The 17,080-nt window shown below is 42.3% G+C and overlaps 2 protein-coding genes across 3 annotated transcripts; both read right to left on the reverse strand.

The window, feature by feature from the left end:
* Positions 1 to 2,439: 2,439 nt before the first annotated feature.
* Positions 2,440 to 8,870, reverse strand: rpz4 (rapunzel 4). The gene is made up of 3 exons (XM_029504826.1): positions 8,741 to 8,870; positions 5,035 to 5,097; positions 2,440 to 4,871 (listed from the first exon to the last, which is right to left on the reverse strand). The coding sequence occupies exon 3, from the start codon at positions 4,843 to 4,845 to the stop codon at positions 3,670 to 3,672; it is 1,176 nt and encodes a 391-aa protein (XP_029360686.1). The 5' UTR covers positions 4,846 to 4,871; positions 5,035 to 5,097; positions 8,741 to 8,870; the 3' UTR covers positions 2,440 to 3,669.
* Positions 8,871 to 9,019: 149 nt separating this feature from the next.
* rpz5 (rapunzel 5) lies at positions 9,020 to 12,380 on the reverse strand. 2 transcript variants are annotated; one of them, XM_029504825.1, is made up of 3 exons: positions 12,236 to 12,287; positions 11,651 to 11,750; positions 9,020 to 10,611 (listed from the first exon to the last, which is right to left on the reverse strand). In XM_029504825.1, exon 3 carries the CDS (start codon positions 10,544 to 10,546, stop codon positions 9,365 to 9,367), a length of 1,182 nt encoding a protein of 393 aa, XP_029360685.1. In that variant the 5' UTR covers positions 10,547 to 10,611; positions 11,651 to 11,750; positions 12,236 to 12,287; the 3' UTR covers positions 9,020 to 9,364. The 2 variants fall into 2 exon arrangements, with proteins under 2 accessions (XP_029360685.1, XP_029360684.1); XM_029504824.1 differs by lacking the exon at positions 11,651 to 11,750 and having other exon boundaries at positions 12,236 to 12,380.
* Positions 12,381 to 17,080: the final 4,700 nt, after the last annotated feature.

Here is a 17,080-nt window from a genome sequence, read left to right on the forward strand (position 1 = left end):
ATCGAGCTGAGAACGGCTGGAAGTCAGAGATAAATAAAGAAATGAATAATGATTGACATACACATAAAGTCAGATCTAAAGGAATTGTGAATACATGTTTTAGGATAGATAATTGGTTAGACGTCACAATAGTCACCAGCCCCAAAAAACTTTAAAAACCTCTACAATTGTGAAAACATTGATGTAAAATCAAAGATATACATGTAGAAAACAATGCATGCCGTGAAAATCTCAAAATATTTTCCACTGAAATCTGCCTATCAAAGTTGTGTCCTCTGTTTTACGTCTGACTGAGTTTATATATTATATTTTCTTGCATATCAGAGTAACTAAAGTAAATAAATACTGTTACTAAAACATCAGAACTTAACATTCTTGTTGGGCTTGTCTCTGCTGCCTCCAAATCCACAGAATAAATACATTGAAGGTCTGCGACATATCCAGACTGTTCCAAATGATGATGGTAATAATGTCTGGTGTTTATTTCGTTCAGGCTTTTTTCTCCCAAAGCTGCTGATGAAGAAGAAACAGTTTGTGGGCCTCAGTTGATTGAACATTGATGTCAGTGAGGGGCTTGCCAGTGGAAATTTGGACAGTAGCTCTAAGAGACTGGGTCTGTTACGAAGCAAAGGGAAAATTTAAATCCCTTCTGTCTCAGTTTGGTTCCATTGGCACACAGGTACAAGACTACAAGGTCCGTTTCCCCTCTGAGCCTGGCTCGGTAACTGCAGCATTTTTCCTGCCTGCTATTATTACAGAATCAACTAGATTTCTTCTTCCAGCTTTATCATAAAAGCTAAATTAGGATCTTCTCTCATTTAGGTTTTAACTCCATGTTGCTGTGGATGTCAGCGTCACCTGCAGACTTTCAGGAGGCTATTGAGGCAGTTTTTTTTGTGACTCACTTGCGATAAAGAGCCGTATAAATAAATGAAATGGCCTTGAACGTGAACCAGTCGATGTAGATGCAGATAGATACAGGCGGGGTTAGGGTGGCTCCGGACCAGAAGTTTTCAGCCTTTATGGCTTAACACCACCATAAACTCACTAAAGGCGTCACACATCCCTCGTGAGTCAAGCAAAGACTGTGCTGAACTCTATTGAGGAGGAATCTGAATTTGGACTAGAGGCCTGAAGAGGTGAAAGGAGAAACCTGCTCTTTTCCATTCAGTGCCTGTTTTATGACCCGTCAGGTGACGCTCTGGGATGAAGACAATTGACAATTGGTGAGCTGTCCGAGCAGCAACGATCATCGTGAGTTTGATCTGGATATTTTTGGCTCTGGCTTTCATCCTATAGGCGACCTGAAGGGCGCCATATAAATAAAATGTATTATTCATTTATTATTATAGTTAAAGGTCAGAGGTCAAAGCTCATTGTGTTGAGTTTCTAAACCAAATCAGTATACATGAAATGGGTGCTTTTGCTTTAAATCCAAAAACATTAAATCAGTACATTTCCATTTTCGACCCATCGTCACTTTATTAGATGGATTTCAGAGTTTAGTTTTTTTTTTTTTGGTTCTGTTTATGTTCAGTCTCAGTGACGACAACGTTTGACCCACTTGTTTTTCTTTGCACTTGTTCGTTTCTGTCGTGGGCACTGCAGGGACACCAGACTGTGCGCCAAAGATAGAAAATCCACAACCACATAATTACAGAGCACTATGGGTGTTTCCAAACTAGCTAACCATAATATCCCTTTTCTCTTTTTTTCTAAGCTGTAAGATTTCTCCAGAGAACGGTTGGGTGACAAAGTCCCTCAGGGCTGAATTTAATCTGGTCTCGGTTGTTCACGCTTGATTTTCATTGTTGCGGTACAGTCAAGCATACATGCTACAGCACAATGCCGACTTTACCGGAAAGTGTGATGACAACAAGAAAAAAGACCTCCAGGAAGCAGAGAGCCCAGATTTCAGTCTCTGAAACTGCGAGCATCGACCTTTGCTGTCAGGTTTTCAGACTCACATTCAACAAAAGCTGCCCAGCTCAGGATGTTGACATCAGGTATTTTCTGAGACAGTCAATGAAGTATAAAAGAGCAATAGAAGATATTAAACACTCTAACTCTAACTCCACCTATTATAGAGACCAAATGATTAATATATAATGCGCTGCAGTACCAATGTAAGAAGGCATTAACATTTATTATTGATTTTGTCAATATGAACTTCTCCTGTGAGCATCCACACACCGTGTAAGTGGTTAGGGTTAAGTTTTACCAAATAATATCCTGAACTTACAGTTAAATTATACTGTGCCATAAACCTTTTATGTTTAAATGGGATGTATAATGCCAACAGGGGGACACGAATTAAAGTGTAAACCAACTGAGCTGACAAACATTATGGCTTAATTCATGTTTGCATTATTGTCACTGCAAATATTCGGCCCCATTTGTGTTGTCCACATTGTTCATTCAATGAACTGAACCCACAAGTAAAAGCGCTAAAATGATTTTAATCAAGATTGATTGAAACATGTATTACATTCATTGCTTTGGTGCAGCAACTGATTTTAAATGAAAGACAGCAACAACCCAAATGTACGTAATGTTACTAATAAAAAAACAAAAAACAAAAACATTTTCTATTCATAACTTTACAATAAATTTGGCTTTGTTTGGTCATAAAGTAATGCAAGGTTCAAATAAACTTATAAAGATAACAGACACACAAAGAAGAGAGACGGATTACAGAGGTGGACAAGAGGTGGCATCTTTCTCAGTTGTTGCCACATTTTTGTTCTCACAATGTAGAAATTAAAATAAACTTCTTTTAAAAATACCACAAATCCTGAAAGTGAAAATGTTTTTCCAAATCCAGCAAAAACCTTGTTCCTCTATAAAAAAAAAACAAAAAAAAAAAACACTAAATCCTCAAATCCCCCAAAATATAAAGTGAATTAAGTTTCCTGTTTGTGTGTGTAAAGATGGGACAAACTAGACAAACTAGAAGGATGCAGTCGTCTGTATGTAAATAGCGTCGGCCCTGCCACGCCTTTGTATTTTCATGGGAAGGTATGGAAATAACATTTCTTTGGTACCAGTCCAGCTCAGGAGGTCTGGCATACTCTGCTTTTCTTGTAAAGTACAAGTTAGTAACAAGGTTTCAGTAATTTTGTCAGATCTTTAAAAGACATGAACATAAAAAAAAAAAAAAAAAAGCTTTTGTTATAGTTTCTGGAAATGTCTGGAGCCATTTTCTCTCATGGCTTGGATTATAAGGCCTCAACAGGAAAAGGTCACTGCTTATCACTACCAGCAAAACGTAATCTTTGTAGAACAGCTAGATAAATGATCACATTACCCAGAATGCCCCGTAACAAATCAATCACAGAGACGGAATTCCTCAGAAACGGCCAGCTGGTTGTTGATAAATTTCAAAATCAACCACTTTCACAGCAAAAAGAGACAGTAGAATATGAGACAGGTCGTTGTTGGGAAATAAGCAAAGCAGAGCTGTGAGACCAGAACGTGTTAGTGTTGGTGAAAAACATCTCGGCCAGGTCAGTTTGTGGTGGTTGAACCTCGTCTCGATATGAAAACAGTTAATCCTTTGGATGCAAAAGAGGGAGAGGCCAAGCGAAGGCACATTCTGGGTTCGATTTTCTGCATGTGCAAACAGGAAACAGTCAAATCTAGACAGTGGATTTCTGAAGGTTTAAAACTTTATGCAGGGTGAACGCAGACGTAGATGTTTTTGTGCTCCTTCCAATAGTGGAGATCATCGCTGAAGCTCCAGGAGCAGGCCAGATCTTTGCTGGTTTTGACCGTGTGGATCACACATTCCCCGGGCAAATTACCAAAGAGAAACTCTGCGACATCAACCACCGCGAGCTTCTTCTGATTCTGGATCATTTCCTCGATGTTATCCTTGTTAACAGGCTCAGGTGACGAGCTGTAGGACACCCAGACGTTCAGATTCTCATCCGATGAATTAACCTGAAAGCGGCTCTTTCCTGTTGGGCAGTGGTAATCTTTCTTTCTGTTGAACAAGCCTGAGGGGGACTTAAATACACGCACGGACCAGCCGACCCAGTCGTATTTCTTCTTCAATTTCTCTATGAGGGCATCGGCCAGCTGCTGGTTGGTTAGGTTGGCCTGGTCTCTCACCAGCCGACGGGAGTCCTCCATAGCCTGCTTGGGGAAGCTGTTGATGCAGTCCTCGATCACTGAGTTGATTTTTTCCTGGACAGCCTTCATCTTCTCCCCCCACTCTTGCAGAAGCTTGTCTTCCTCGTCGTATCCCTTGAGGGCGGCGTAGCCCAACAGAGCGATGATACCAATGCAGAAAAGCTTCTTCAGCCTGGCGCAGAAATCCTCCAACGGTCGGCGGCTTTTCTCCTCGTAGTTCAACACGATCTCCAGCACAGATTCCCCCGTGAAGCTTTTTCCCACCACAGCGTTGTAGAGGCTGTTAAGGTTTTTATCACCACCAGTTGCTTCGAAATGCTCCAAGAATTGGGTTTTCTTGGATTTCCTGAACTTGGCTCTGGCGTTGAGGATGTCCATGTACTTCCTAAACTGGTTCGTGATATTCTCCTCCACTGAGAAATATATGGCATCAACTCCGCTCTTCTTGATCTCCTCGTTGATCTGCTGAATCTCCTCTGAAACCACCTCCAGACGCTCCCGCACCTTCTGAAACTGCTCCTTCATGTACGTGGCCTCTTTGCTCTCCACGTTGTCCAGAGCCAGCTTCACGATGGGAGCGGCGATGGAGAAAACAGGGAAGAGGTCGCTGGCGATGCTGGCCACCACTTCAGCTCCCTGCTCGAACACTTCCATCACCGTCTCCACCAGGTCCTTCTTCTCTGATACGAGCTTTTGTAGCTGGTTGTCCATCTTTGCTGCTGCGGCTCAGACCGAGTCTGACAAGGAAAAAAAAAAAAAAAAAAAAAGAGAACGAGGGTCAACTTTCACATCCTGTTGTGATATTTAATCCAATCAGAGCCGAATAGCTTGAGCAAGAATGAGGCTGATGGTATTAACCGCTTCACTGGAGTGACAGAAAAAAAAATTTGATTGACTTACGGTTTCTGCTCCAGCGGTGGACTGTGGCCTGCCCTGTTGCTCCTCTCGGCATGCAGTAACAAACTGATAAGAAAAAGAGAAACAGCCAAGTGAGCTTCAGCGTTGTCTGCCGGTCACACCCAGCGAGCGATGACTCAACACAGCAAAGGAATTCAGCAGCGGGGTATGACCGGCGTGGCTTTAACTGTTGTGTATATCACCGACTTTAAAAGGCTCACGTTGGGGTTGACCTTTATCTCAAACCTGACTTGGTACATACATGGAGGAGGGTTCACACAGCCAAATAATACGCTGCACAAAAGCTGATGATACACAGTTGAAATGATAACTTCTATTATGTCTACTTACCAGGCTTTACCAGGCTTTCTGTAGACTTCTCAAAGTCAATAAGTAACTTTTATGTTTGCGATTGTTAAACAACAAGGAAAATACGCCAATTTGACTCCACTCTCATATTTTAAATCTGAATATGTAGCCAGCAACCAGTTAGCGTAGCACAGCAACAAAAACTGGAGACACTGGAAATACTGGCTGTGGAACCAACACCTCTATATTTGGTTTGCTATGATTTTAAAGCCAGTTGTGTTGTTGGACTGTGAACAGGCCGTACACGCTGACTTTCCAGACTGTGTGCTCCTTTAAATAACTGAGATAAAGCTTTGTTGTTGTTATCTTGGGACAGAGTCTGGGTCGTGTTTTCTCCGTTTGCACTCTTTGAGCTAAGCTAAGGAGCTGCTGGTTGGAGTTTCAGACTAAACAGACAGGCATAACAGTGGCATTGACCTTTTCATCTAACTCTTCAGTTGTTGTTCCTTTAAATCTAAAGTCCTATAGTTGAAGTCACACCATGAACTGAACACAAGCTAACAAAACAGTTTCCATCCAGTCACATTTATATTTATATATTACTCACAGTAAGTGAGTAAGAAGGCCTCGAGTTATATTTGCAAATGTTCAACCGTCTGCTGTTATTCTGTCTCTGAATTCGTCAGCTGGGTTTTCATCATTACTCACAGCTACAGTAACATTGTGCACAAAGAGTTAGAGCAAGTAAGTCGTTTCATTTCTTCACTTTAAAAACAAGACAGCCACTACTTCTCCTGGAAAATCTTAATCTAATAGAGACAACTCCTCCCAAAGGCCGGTAGCCGAGAAGTGGCTGAGTGTTGGAGCAGACTGATTTACTGGGCATGTTCAGACTTGTCCTTTTGTACAACTGGAAATGTGTAATTCGGGCAGAAATCCCATATTGGAACAAAGTGACGGTGCAAATATTCACTGACTTCACAAACTCACACTCGCTGGTCATGTTGCGGTTGTCATCGCATGCTCTGTCTTAGGTTTTCTGGCCTAAGTGCCCGTTCACTAAACTGCAGCTGTGTCATCTCTCCCTCAGCCGGCCGAGTCAATATGGAGGCAGCAGGCGTGGGAAGTGATTAAATTAAAGAGGTTAAACTTGCTGGACAAGGGTGCGTTTTCCAGATTAACTCAGCGAATTACCACGGAAAAGAGAGACGATGGAAAACAATCTGTCAGCTCATTCATCGGTCTCTGCTGAGGTGTGCCCTGTCCTGGGGGTGGGGGGGGGGGTGGGGGGGGGGGGGGGTGGGGGGGGTGGGGGGGGGGGTGGGGGGGGGGGGGCTTCACCCAGCTAGACTGTGGAGGATCGCAGTGAGAGTGCAGCACCCATTTCTGAGTCTGACATGCTGCCCACCTCTACAGAAGTCCACTAACAAGACTGATCTGGATCCGTACACTGGGATTAAATCCCAACATGGACCTGCAGGCCAGATATGACAGCCAGCAGCCATGATCTTCATTATCAAAAGGCAAAGAAATGTACCAGTAAGACCTTTTAAAGATCAGCGATGAACTTGTTAAATCTCAATTTTTAATCTGTACAGCAACCAAAAAGTGTAAAAACAATACAGTGCAGTTTGACTGAGGTCATATTCAGTCAGACTTTTGTCCTAACCAAACTAATGTCATGTAACATTAGTGAGATTTGCAGGTTCTGGTAGGTGGATGCTTTTTTTTCCTCCTGTTTGCTAAAACCAAGAAGACAACCTGATATTGTTGCCTCATACTCAATAAACTCACATGACACACTCGCACTCAAAAATAAAAAGGCTTAAAATTGCTTCCCCTTAATCCTTTCAAATGAGCGGCCTTTAAATATCACCCACACAGATCTGCTACACTTGCTCGGATTGTTGGATGTTTAATGTTTGCGTAGTTCCCTTGTAAAATTTGAGAGCAAGAACAACAAAGTCCAGGAAATTCCAGCAGGATGTCTGAGCATTCACATTTACTGGACCTTATTTGATTTGAGCGAGCTAAAACTGTGATTCCTGTTTCCACTGATGTTCTCTCTCCATTCCTCTTCCTTTGTGTAACTGCAGTCTTACAGCGTGTAAAACACCTTCACACAGTCAACTGAACAGGAGAGCGCTTCAAGAAATCACATTTTCAGAGAAGAAGATCAAATAACACCGATATGAGTGTGGACAAGTACAGAAGGTCGAAATTCCCCACATATCTGCAATAATACTCAGCTCAGCTGTGGGTGGACGACACATTACAGTTTAGGATTTGATATTAAAAACGTGTACAATATTATGTGACGAAGGTAAAAAGAGTGATTCCCAAATAGCTGTGATGTTTTATAATCAAGCGACGCCTTGTTGCATTTGTGACGTCTTGCGTCGAGTTGTTCGCCGTCCTACCTAAACTTCACAAATCAAACAAATCGGCTCATTTAAGCGAGTTTGAGTCGATTCTCAAAAAACAAAGAGAAGGATGACAGAAAAAAAAATGACCAAAAGAAACAATTCATTTCTAAAAAAAAAAACAACAAAACTTTAACATACAGCAGTTCAAACTGGCCCCATCTTATAAAGCTGCACTTGGAAGCACATTAATAACAACGAATCACACTTTAAAACGTGGTTTTCTCTTTTACAGGCTACTTCAGGTACTTTTATTTAAGTGTCCCTCACTTGTATCATATCATTTTCACATTGTGGTTTAGGTGCTTTTCCATAAGAAAATTTCAACACTTCCATCACCAGTTTAAGAACTTCTAACTCACAAGATGTCAGGAATATATGATATAAAACAACATACAGCCTGTGTGGTTACAGGAAGAACTGAAGCCAGCTGATTAATGCTGTTCAGGCCTCCTAATGGACGGACGATCGATCAGAGGTCTGATTGGATCATTTTACAGCCAAACAACAGGTTAACAACGCAGATTAGTTCGTTTGTTTGTTTTATTTTATTCATCTCTTATTACAACACCAGAAGATCACGCCTTAAAAAAAAAAAAAAAAAGAAGTTTGAAACTTCCTGGAAGAAGTGAAGCGATGGCATCCACCGACGCCCATAAAATGGAGAAAACGTTTCGTTTTAAAGCTACATTATATCCTGCAAATGCATCCAATAATAATAATAATAATAATTCATCCACCCGATAACTTTCTGAAATGAATAAAATATGAATGATTTTTTTTTAACAACAACGCGGTGCGTCGGCGGAAAAAGCGCTCAGTTACATAACGACACTGTGGAGAGAAGTGGCTGAACAGGAATCGATCTTTTCCCATTAAAACCCGTCCTGCAGACTATTGTGTTCCTGTTGTTGTTGTTATTGTTGTTGTTAACTACCACGTCCACTACGAAATAGTCTGCTCAGAAATGGACTCACCTTAAAGGGTTTGCGGAAGAAATGCACCGAGTTGGAAGCTGTTTGTCTTCCTATTGGTCATGTGGAGCTCATGTTACAGAGCTGAGGCACACCCATCCACACAGAAACACAAAAAAAAGTTTGGAGCATAATAGGTTGTTGCGATATTGTTGAATAACCTCCACCCATTTGATAAACACTATTTAAACTGCCACCATTTTTGCTGCCTGCTTGGTCATGATTTGAAAAATGTTGGCAAAAGTTTTATGTTTGAACGAAGGAGTCCAGATGACAAAAATAAACATTCGCAGCTTTTGTTTTATTACAAATCAAAGTAAAATGTACATAATAGTCTGGAAGAAGACTTCCCCGACAGCTCTGTATTGCACGAAAATCAGCAAAACTATTGGATAAGGTGTCTTTTAAACCGAAGAAGGCGCTCATGTCCACTGTTGGCATTGATATATGGCATACGAATAAAAATCATCATCACAGAATTCAGACAGATCAGATTATGCATCACGATACTTTTGAATAATTTTCTATCTCGGATGGAGATTTTAGCTCTCCGCTAAAGACATTCATTCATTTATTTGCGTCTTGATTCTTTTGTATGCAGGCTGCTCTTTGTGTCAGTGTGTGAGTCTACTCAGGGTGGATGCACAGGTAGGCGCGGTTGCATTCTCCATAAAAGTAACAGTCCTCGTCGAAGTTGTTGGTCTCCACCACCTTCTTGTAATGGCTTACGGCGTGGACCAAGCAGTTGGGGAAGCTCTTCGTCAAAGACTGAGCCACCGCTATCATGTTACCCTTCAGCTTCTGCTGCTTGATCTGCTCCTGGATCTGACTCTTGTTTATGGGCTTTGGGTCGACGCAGAAAGAGACCACCACTCTCATTTTGTTCTTGGTTAGTATATCAAACCAGTTGGCCCCCTCACTTCCGTGGCACTGCTTTCCTGCGAACCAGTTCAAAATGAAAATGCGCTCCTTGTCGTTGAAGACCCTGATGGACCAGTTCACCCAGTCATACTTCTTCACGAGTGAATCCAGAAGCGATCTGGTAAAGTCCTGATCGACGCTGCCGGGTTTCGCCTGAAGCAGGTGCTCCATGTCCATCTTGGCTTGCTTTGGAAAGTTCTCAGTGCAGTCGTCCACAGCTGCTTTCATCCGTTTCTCCACTTCCTCCATCTGTACCTGCCACTTCTTCACCATCTCCTCACCGACCGCTCCCTCCTTGAGGGCGGCGTGGCCCATGACGGCGATGATGCCCACCACGAAAAGCTTCTTCAGACGGGCACAGAAGTCCTCAACTGGCCGTCTGCTCCTCTGCTCTGTGGCGACGACTGTGTCCAGCATGGGTTGCTGTGACAGGTTCTGTCCCAAGACAGCATTGTAGAGGCCGTCCAGGTTCAGGTCTCCGTCTGTGTGCTCATAATGGCTGAGGAACTTCTCCATCTTCTTCTCCCTGAACTTTGGCTTGGCATTGATGAAGTCCTGGAACTTCTCATACTGGCTGAGCATTTGCGCCTCTCGATCGAAGTTCTGCTTGTTCATGGACGTCTTCTGCAGCTCCCGGGCAATTTGGCCAATCTCGTCTTGGATTCCTTCGAGTTTCTGGCTGACGAGTTCGAATTGTTTAGTCAGGTAGCGAGCTTCTTGGCCCTCCGGGTTGCTGAGCAGCTCGGCCGTAGCCCTGAACACGGCCTCCAGCACGGGGTGAAGGTTGCCCACGGTGGCAGCGAGCACCTCGGAGGCTTGTCCCATCATCTCCACACCTTTCTCAATCTTGTCGCTGTTCTGCAGGAGCCATTCTGCCACACTGATCATCTTTGTGGTATTTATCTCACGCTAACTTAGCTAATAAATTCCCACAGTCAGAGACTTGCTGGTGCCTGAAAGAAGAAAAAACATGACACCCTTGTAAAGATCATCACATCGTGACTTTAGAACATATGGTTCTCCTTTTTTTTTTTTTATTGTTTTATTTTTACTTCATTTGGCAAATAAAGTGTGATCAGGTGACCTGGAGTCATTTTTTTTTCTCACAGGACATTTTCGAAAAACAAAACAAAACCCTACAGTAAAGCATACAAGTCATGTCGGCACATGTAGGCATCTGGTTTCATGCCACACCTTCAGAGCCTCACTTCATGACGGGGACTTGTTTTTTAAACCTTGGTTGGCATTGGCACATTTCGAAAAAAGCTCAAAAAAGCACATAACATTCAGATGGCAATGCTGAAGAAATATCAACCACGGTGATGTGCGCTTGTGACATATGGCATGAAGGATTGTGCAACGTTGCAGCACTAGCCCTTTGGGATGGCAATTTGTTTCACTGCTCTAACAATAGCCAAAACCTAAAGCAAACACAGATGTTCACAACATGGAGAAAAGGGTGATTTCCTTTGCTGATGATAGTATGATTTTCTACGTAAAATACTCCAGAGAAATGACCTAACTTGTTTCTCTCTTCCCAGGAGCCCATAACCAGTTCAGAAAAAGGCACACCCAGGGCTGAAGAAAACCCCCACCACTGCACTTGTCCAACAGTGCAATCACATTTCTATCTACATTACAGCCTAAACACAAACAAAAAAAATTTTTTTTAGAAATATCTGGTTTAGGTTTGGTATTAAAAATGACACAAATACAGGTTTATGTGTTTAACCACATAACACAGGCTCACCAGTAATTGCTGCAGTGATGAGATCAGTGGTGTCATTTTACAGCCTTTCCTATCACAGCGCTAATTAGATTTACTCCATAAAGTCACATGCCATCAGTGCTTTTACAATTATTTTACATTTCTGTGTCAACCAATCGATTGAAATAACAAAAAAAAATGCACCATTTAAAATTTGAATTTGTGATGACTAAAATTCCATTCTGATAAAAGGAACAAAATAACAGTGAAAGGCAAATACTTACTTAGCAATTCTCTTGATTTGGGCTTGAAAATATCTTCCTTTGTAAAGTCAAGAAAAAAAAAGTTTGTCTTCTTGTAACTCAAAAAGTCAAAATGTATGTTCTGAGAGGAAGGGAAAGAAAAAAGGCGAGTCCCACAAAGCACTTGATCAAACACAGCTTTTCCTTCTTGGTGGAATTTGCTTTTTCACAGAGATCAGATCCATAAGACTTCTGTCCAGACCACTTCCCCCCAACAGACTCATCTCTACCTCTGGCATTTCACTTCAATTCTGCCCATTTTTCAACAGCAGAGACATGAAACTTTGAAGGAAATTGGAGAATATGTTTCCCAAAGCTTCTATTCATTTCATTATTATAAAGGTCAGCTTAAATAACAGTTAAACATAAACAATTAGGTGTCTTTCCTTCTTTCTTTCTTTCTTTTTCCTTCTGTCTTTCTTTCTTTTTCCTTCTTTCTTTCTTTCTTACTTTCCTTCTTACTTTCTTTTTTCTACATTTCAAATAAAACTAAAATGGGCATTGAAAGGTTGAGGTGAATGATGGGATGCTGAACTAAGAATTAGAGGAAAAAGAAGAAGAACTCACCTTTCTGGTTAAATATCCAGTGGGCTATAGTCCAGTTATCCAGTAGTCCAGCTGTGCCTGTGAGCACCAGCCTCTTTGGGATGTATATATAGACACTCTCTCTCTCTCTCACACCAGTATCTCGCCCTCTCTCTCTCGTCACTCCCCCTTTGGAACTCCTCCATCCCGTTCCAGCATTCCTCAGAAACCCACTTGGAGGGATCAGGGGCCGGCACTGACACAGATAACATCCTGTAAACACTCCCCAGTGCAGGGACACCAGGCACCCTGGGAAAAAAATGCCTAAAAAGCCTTGTGTGTGTGTGTGTGTGTGTTTGATAAAGAGACACAGACAGACAAAGGAGGAAAGAGTGCAGGAGTAAAAAGGAGACCAGTCACAGCGGGGCTCAGCAAAGTGGCCCATCAGGACAAAACCCCTCTTGTTGTGGCTCCAACGCGGTTTCTATGGACACTGGACTGAATCCTCCAACTTCTGTGAGACTGTGCATGCTCTGAAGCTGAATTCAGCTTCCTGTGTTTGCAGCAAGCTTCAATTCACTTCAATTCAAAGCCCCAATTAACATTTTTTTCTTTTTTAAAGTTAGAGATGCAAGATTGTACAAAACTAATTTTTTGAGCAATACTTCTTAACATGTTTTCATGGACGTTGACCTACTTGGTTCTGAATCCGACAGTTAGAGATGGAAGGCGATTGGTCGCTGGATTGGAGCATTGTAAACAGGGATGACATTTACCCTGCAGGGGCGGCACTTTCAGAATCGGTCGGTCATAGTGCCAAACAGTGAAAGAAGCTCTGTATTTCTGGTTTTGCACCGTGACAGCAGCTCACTCGTGGCCCTTGTGCAGCTGGCTGTGACACACGCAGCCTGATGTCACTGCCAGCTCTGCCATTTAATGATAGGCGGGAACAGGAAGAGGAGGGAAGGATGTCTGCAGTAAATTGATGCTGGTCGGCCGGGCGGAGGAGGGTTAGGAGGAGTATGTTCTCTGCCCTCTTCCTGTGTGGTTAGGGTTAGCGTTACCTTGTTGCTACAGGCTAACACGCTGAGCTGGAGGGCCTCAGCTGCTCTCCCTGGGTGTTACGCTGTGTGTTTGTTTTCCAGACAAACCTTCTAAAGCGCTGGATTTCTTTTGTGTTGGCAAAAGAAAATGATCTGCAGAACACACACATAACAGGGTCCCGACATTTGGAGCCCGTAAATGAACAAAGAACACAACCTGTCGCTGTAAAGACGCTCTGACTGCTACTTCAATGGAAAATGGTGGATTTGTAGGAGGATTTCTGCCTTTGTTGTTTGTGGTTTTGGGCTCACCTGGTGAGAACGTGGGTGAAAGGTTTAAACTAATGACAACCAGCTGAGGGGGGAGAGGGAGAAAGTTGTGTGAGCATTTAGGTGTTTTGTGTTGCCCTGCTCAACATGTCAGACAAAAGAATGAGCCTGACCAGTATTTCTACTAAAGAGCTTTGACACTGACTCTACCATAAATCTTTGCTCTTATTCTAGTACAAATGATGAAAATCATCTTTTTAATCTCTGCTTTATTTGATATTTCAGCGATGACAGTAAATCCAAGAACAGAATCGAGTCACAGATCTTTCTCGTTCGTATCTGGAAGCTGAAACGATAAATGACTTCCTTGTTCAAGGAAGCTATTGACCACCTCTTATCTTTTTGACCCCAGCCAAGAGCTTGTGTTTCCTCCTGACCACAAGATGTCTCCTCAGCTCACAGGAAAAGGCCCCAGCGGCTCAGCCCACGGCAGCAGAGGCGTTTTCTGGAAATGGATGGTGCCGTTTGAGAGCATCAGCAGCTCTGACTGAGAGTGCCAGGCAGAGAGACGGAGATGCACGATCATCAGAGATCACCGCAGAGCGAGCTGAGGATGCTTAACCTGAGATATATGTATCAATAGTGGCAGATCCTTAAAGACAGCCACACAAAATGTTGATCATCTGTGGAGACCAGCAAACTTGTCCCACGTTCCATTCATCCACGCTGCACCAGCACGTCAGCGTATCAAAAGATTACCTCACAAATAGAAAGCTGTTTTGCAGGAAAGGTGGGATTTAGTACCCGTCACGCTGAATTTAGCCAACTCCTGTGGGAAAATAAATGTGGGAAGGACTGCAGGTGCTTTGTCTGACTACACCCGAGCCTTACAAATGAAACTCTTCCCGGCGGATTGAATGCTCGACTGTGGGATTTCGCCGGAGGCACCAACAGCTGACAGAAAGCTGGTTCGTGCCCAGATTATCACTTATGAACATTTCCCTCGAGACTGCACTTGTTTGAATGGCAGGTAATGATATTTTCACAAGTGTTTGATGTGAGTGAAACAGATATCCTGAAAATTACATGATGAGGTGTAGACACAGCAAAGATAGCATCTCCCCAGTTTGTAAAAACAGAGATCACCACAATCTGATTTCAGCTAACTAACTAACTACCTACCATTCCTGCTAAGACCCACGTTTAATCCTGTCTTAATTCACAGTGGAAACAAAAGAGGTTTTGTTTTGAAATGTATTAGTTTTTAATATGAAAACAACACATAATAGAAACACATAACAAGAAGACAACAGGTCTCTGATGCTAAAATGGCAGCAGTGTGAGTTGGCCTTCATCTCTTGAGCTTGTCCTTGGTGAATTTCTGGTGATGGAACAACTGAAATAACTCAGCCCAGAAGGTCTGCCTATGTGTTTTCAGAGGAATGCCTCTGGTTGTGTTTTGAAGGTGGTGTTTTCAGTCTGAGTAACTCTGGGTTTCCCCCTCCCCCCTCCAGATGTTTCCAGGTCACACAGGGCCGGGCATTCGGTGACAGACCAAAGCATCCCTCGGTCTAAAAGAGTGGAGGGAGGGCAAGGACGGAGGGAAAGTGCTTCCTCTGTCACTTTCAAGCGCAGTTTTGTGGAAAATAAAAGTGACAGAGCTGTTATCAGTTCTTCTTTGCTGATTGTTCACTGCTTATCTGCTGAAACCTGAGCTGTGGGTATAAAGTCCTTGTCTTTTTTTTTTTTTTTTGACTATTTGCTCTTTACCTTAACTCGGGTTGTGTTAAGAAGACAATTAAATTTATAGAAAAGAATTCAATATTATAACAAATCCATCTCTTCAGGAGGGATTTCAGACAGAACATCTGATAATAATGGAATTAGCATTTCAGCAGGTGTCATTTAGTTAAAGTCAACCTTTTGGTCACTTATCTCTAACTAGCCTTCTTTTTATTGAGCTGCTGTGTAAAGTTTGCTCCTGATCCGTAACTCCACTGAACTTTGACCGGTATGAGTCACGCTCCAATGATCTGCGTGTAGCAGTGAAGAGGCCGACAGCGCGCCTCGACACAAACCAATCTGTGGCTCATGCAGATCAATACAAACTCGAGTTAGATCTGAGGAAACTGATAAAGGTTCAGAGACTGGGAGGAGGGCGGCCCTCACACCGCCTCCAAGCTCCACTGAAATTAGAAATCTAATCACTCATGCTGGCAGCAATTTTGCTTAATCATGTTGTTCTTTGATTGATTTACAGAGCGCCTCCAAAGAGACCTGAATTTTTTCTCTTTCTCTTTTTTCTGAATATTAGAAAAGTTGATCTATTCATTAAGCCTGAAATATTTTATTTATTTCCAGAATAAACTGGATGGTTTACAGTTTGCTGTGGTTTTTTGTCTTTCATATCCAGGAAGTCACTCTCTTGGGGCCAAATATCTGACAGTTATTCACAGAGACTCCACAGATATGACTGCAGACACACTTTTCACTTATGATGTGTAGAAACAAGAAAACACATTCGGGTGTTTGATAAAATTTGACTCATATCTTTTAGCACGTAAATGACTGATGGGACTAAAAAAGCACAAAGAAAAATATATTAGTTACCAGGAGGCTTCATTAATGGTGTAGGGACTATTTCTACTGCTCCTAGAGGGGGGAAATCCAAGAACCTCCCTGAATGTTGAGGTTACACATCATCATCATCCCCTCAACCTTCTCCTACAATTATAATGTCGCATCTTCACCACACTGAGTTAGTTACAGAGTGGACTCCTACACAAAAGTCAAACACAGGAGTCACTGCTTCAAAACTAATCTCACCTCCCTCTCATGTCAAACACAAGATTAACCTCAAATCATTTCTCTCAGCAAAGTGGAAGAAACTGACATCAATCTGGGATGAACGCACTACTTTGACATGATACTGAAGATCACTGATGTTTTTGCTGGTGAGAACTAAAGGTATTTGACCAAATAAGACAAAAAAGAGAATGACAACTTGTTGCTTTTTTTTTTTTTTTTTAAATCATCGTGTCTGCTCCTGCGTCTGGTGATTTGTGGTGATTTGCTGTTTGTAAGGAGTGCGAGACATCGACCCACTGAAAGCAACAACTCCCCATGATGTGGAATTTCCTGGTTCACTTCGCTTTCATTCTGTCTTTCCCACGCTTTTACTCGTTCCCTTGTGGTCATCATCCACAGCGTCACCTCCCCCCATCATACTCATGTTGCACAACTAGACTCACCTAACTCACAAGCGGCTGTAATTGATGACTTCATTATTATTATTTTTTTTATCTCAGTACAAAAGCATTCCTGCTGATTTAAACCAGCAGCGTAATTCGAACGCTCCAATTCACTCACAGTCTGGCAACTTTTTATTTATTATTTCCTGATTGCTACAATATGTGTTGAGTCTTTCTTCTTTCTGTCTTTCTTTTTGTTTTTGCAGATGATATACGTGTTGCTTGTCTCTTATGAGACTCTAACTATACTTTAAAGAAAGATTGAGCGGATGAGTAAAGACAGACAAAAAGGTAAAGAGCAGCAGAGTGAGGTCAGCAAAGGT

This window comes from Echeneis naucrates, chromosome 6, assembly GCF_900963305.1.
Source record: "Echeneis naucrates chromosome 6, fEcheNa1.1, whole genome shotgun sequence".
NCBI lineage: Eukaryota > Metazoa > Chordata > Actinopteri > Carangiformes > Echeneidae > Echeneis > Echeneis naucrates.